Source organism: Rutidosis leptorrhynchoides, chromosome 4 (assembly GCF_046630445.1).
Source record: "Rutidosis leptorrhynchoides isolate AG116_Rl617_1_P2 chromosome 4, CSIRO_AGI_Rlap_v1, whole genome shotgun sequence".
NCBI classification, from domain to species: domain Eukaryota; kingdom Viridiplantae; phylum Streptophyta; class Magnoliopsida; order Asterales; family Asteraceae; genus Rutidosis; species Rutidosis leptorrhynchoides.
In genome coordinates, this window is record NC_092336.1 from 538958886 (window position 1) to 538962638 (window position 3753).

Here is a 3753-nt window from a genome sequence, read left to right on the forward strand (position 1 = left end):
TCACATATGATAAAAAACGCTCGAAGAATAACATTTAGGAATAACATTATGCAGGATGCATGTTATCAATTTTTTCTTCGAGCGTTTTCCCTCCGTCTAACTTCCGTTAAATAAATCCGTTAAGTCATGTCATGTGCATTGCATGTGATAGTAAATTCGTCTTTTTCCCCTCATGTTTATCAGCATCTTCAATTTCGTCTTTTTACCCTCACATGCAATGAAGTGACATGATTTAATAAAAGTTAGACGGAGTGATGCCGATTGCAAATTTTTAATAAATAAAAGATTCTAAAGGCGAAAAACAAAACTCATCAAGAGATGATGTAAGCAGTATGAGTTATATTGAGGGAGCAATGAAAAAAAAGACATGTAAAAATTTAATTAATATTAATAAACCATTTGTAGTTAGACTTTGTTTATATAATTTACAAGTATAAAAAAAATCATGGTTCTCTCTATAGTTTGAGAGGCGATATTTCCACCCTTAGTTTTACTACATCCACCATATTTTCGTTACATTACCCAAAATGCCCTTATAAGATCTTTGGCAAAAGTTGGCATCTAAATTAACGTGGATGGAAAAAGTTGGCATCTAAACCCCTACAAACCAAGTTCCAAACAGCACCAACAAACACTAACAAACTTAATCCAGTCCCTAAACAACCAAGTACAATGTTAACCCACCATCTTAACGATTTCATTGGCGGTTTCTTGATCGCGATCCACATAAGACACGGGTACCCAAACGTCAAATGCAGCGCTATACCTCCAATCAGTAACGCTAAACTTGGCAAAAATGGGAATGCAACCGATATGAAGAAAGTAAAGCCTCCGTACAAAATTCTGATCCCCTTACGGATCAAGTTTGGGCATTCTTGATGTTTTATGTTTGCGTACGCACGCTCCAAGTTGTCAAAAACAACCATGCTGTAGATTTGGAACGCGGTTATACAACTTATGATAACTTGCGCGTATATGAGACCGAGTAATGGTTTTGAGGTTTGGTGATGAAGTGTTTTTGACAGTGCGATTAGCATTCCGCTAGTGACTGGAATCTACAATCATAATAATTTTATCAATTAGTACTACAAGATAATGAAAAATGAAATATGACTAGGGTACATTTTTGGTTGATTAATTCATTAAAAGTAGTAAATTTAACCAAGAAATTAATTACCTTGTTTCCAAATGCCCAATATCCAACAATTGCAACAGGAAAGAAACACATTGCAATAATGAGATAAGATGCTACAACTCCTTTTCGCATCACTTTTGTTGAGGAACGATTCGGGGTTGATGGAATTGTACCCTATAACAACAAAATTAAGTAACTTGTTAATCAGCATACATACATTGACTGTGTTATTATGTTATGATTAACAATTAAGATGGTGCTTATAATACATATGGAATAGTTTGTTAAAACTACCTGAATCTCTAACACAACATTATGGCCTCTGAATGCAACAGCAATGAGCCCAAGAGCATACAAAATACTTCGAGCTCGGCCAGCATCTGAAGAAACAGCTTCTGATGGATCATAAACAACATTGTCAACTCTTCCTTTAGCGACGAAAAGTATCCATAAGATTGTACAATAACTAACAGCCATGATAGCTCCTAGAAACGAGACGAGTGATACCGAATGCAAGTTTGGACAAAATAAGGAGACAAAAATTGCCAAACAGACAAAAACCAAGAACCACTGTGTCGTTGTCAAAGGGTTTTTCGAAGAGCAATCGTCACACATGAGTCGATAGAATAGTTTCATGGCCCCACCACCTGAGATTATGAACAACACACATGTACCTCCTGATAGATACATCACTGGGAAAAGTGCAAAAAGTTTCCCCATTTTAACACCTGAAAAGTCATTTGACATATATCATGTTAGTTGAGCATAAATTTGTTTTTAAGTCAGTTATAAAACTTTTTTTGCCGGTGGTCCCTCAATTCGCATGCCGCGTCCCTGCCTTATTTTCCTCCGGTGGTTGCTTGATTTTAAAAATGTTATCTTGGTGGTCCTTCCGTCTAATTTCCAAGAATATTCGTTAAATGCCATCACGTGATGTCGTTTAAGATAAATTAAACGTCACTAAATGACTGGCACTTGATGAACATTTTTAACGAAACATAGACAGAGGGACCACCAAGGCAACTTTTGTAAAATTAAGGGACTTCCGGAGCTAAAAGAGAATATACGAAAGCTGCGTGCGAATTCAGTATGAACGAGTCAAAACAAGTCAATTATCAATTTTATTATAATAATAACAAAGGGATGCTTTTATACATACCAAATGCAGCTACTGAAAGTTGAAGGTATCGACTGTAACGAGTACCCGGAACAGATTCATGCAAACTCACGAGCAATCCAATTGTGTATAGCTGCCATATAAAAGCAATAGATAAACACAAAATGCCCCAAAACCAGCCAAGGAATACGAAGGCGAGTGGGAGCGAAAGTGCTTGGATTCCAATTCCCGAAGAAATCAAATGAAACGTTGCGGTCCACGAATTCCCTCTTATCGATTGGGTGATTGGAAACCAATCGTCTGGTGGTAATTGGTTAATTATGATTCCATTTTGTTCTTCCTTGGAATCCGATCGCTCAAATTCTGAAGTTATGGTGTGCTTATCATCCGTTATTCGCATGCTTACGATCTCATATTCATCGTTCACTATATGAATCCTTTTATCCATAGATTGGTTGATCTGTTAGTTGAACAGAAATTGTGAAGTGTGGTAATTAATTAATGCAGATGTTGTTCTCTGTTATGTGTGATTTTAGGAAGTGATGTAATTTGATGGTTGTTAATGAAGAAATAATGAAGGCGAATAAAACATTATATAGTTAACTTAAAATGGTTGATGACTTCATTGTCAACGTAAATGGCTCGCTAATTTGTACTAGTAGTTATGAGTTGTGGTCTTTTGGTCAATTTTTTTAGGTGAAAAATCGAGTGCCCGTGAACATAGCAAGTGATGTATGAATGCAATACGTACAAGCTTACGTACGCACTCACCTTTGTTAGAAAATATATTCTATTTTATTATTAATTTTAAAAATTATAAAATTACTGAGACAGGTCCACATGCATCGAGCTTTCATTTTTTCATATGGAATGTGACGTTTACACTCATTCACCGTCAAAATAAATTTATGAACCATTTTAACATATATTTTTTTTTAATAACTACTATTGTACACCTGTAAAAGGTTAGAGTTAAAATTGATAGTTCAACTGATTCTTAATTATAAATTACTTTTTCAATTAAGTATTTAAACTACTTAAGCCTCGAGTTTTCGAAATTGTAATTAAAATACGACAAGGACGAGACTCGAGAGTTGATTGCAGTCAGACAATTTCAAATGCGAAGTATTAGAGAGAATGTGTGTTTTTCTTTCTTCGTTAATTGTATCTAAGTTTCTGTTAAAACTGTATGCGTGTTATAAGGTATACGTATTCTGCTGCTATTGTTAATATGTTGTTGCAGCTCCATGTTGTTACAATAACATATGTTGTCTACTTGCAAAACGATAGAATCCCTTATAACTTGAGCCTTACAAGGGAAAAAGGATCATATCTTGGCGCGGCAATATCTATATTGCAACCATGGTGATATGTTTTCGGATCATATGTTGGTGTGGCAACATATTGTTGGGTTTATAATTGAGTTTCCAAATATGAGAAATCTTTAGCCCAAACTTAAGCCCAACAAAATGGGCCCATATGCTTGTTGACTTAGTCAAGC

General features: G+C 35.4%; 1 protein-coding gene across 1 annotated transcript; it reads right to left on the bottom strand.

Moving 5' to 3' along the window:
* Nucleotides 1-454: 454 nt before the first annotated feature.
* LOC139845077 (lysine histidine transporter-like 8) lies at nucleotides 455-2745 on the bottom strand. Its single transcript, XM_071835300.1, has 4 exons — nucleotides 2295-2745; nucleotides 1430-1863; nucleotides 1178-1309; nucleotides 455-1055 (listed from the first exon to the last, which is right to left on the bottom strand). The coding sequence occupies exons 1-4, from the start codon at nucleotides 2698-2700 to the stop codon at nucleotides 567-569; spliced, it is 1461 nt and encodes a 486-aa protein (XP_071691401.1). The 5' UTR covers nucleotides 2701-2745; the 3' UTR covers nucleotides 455-566.
* Nucleotides 2746-3753: the final 1008 nt, after the last annotated feature.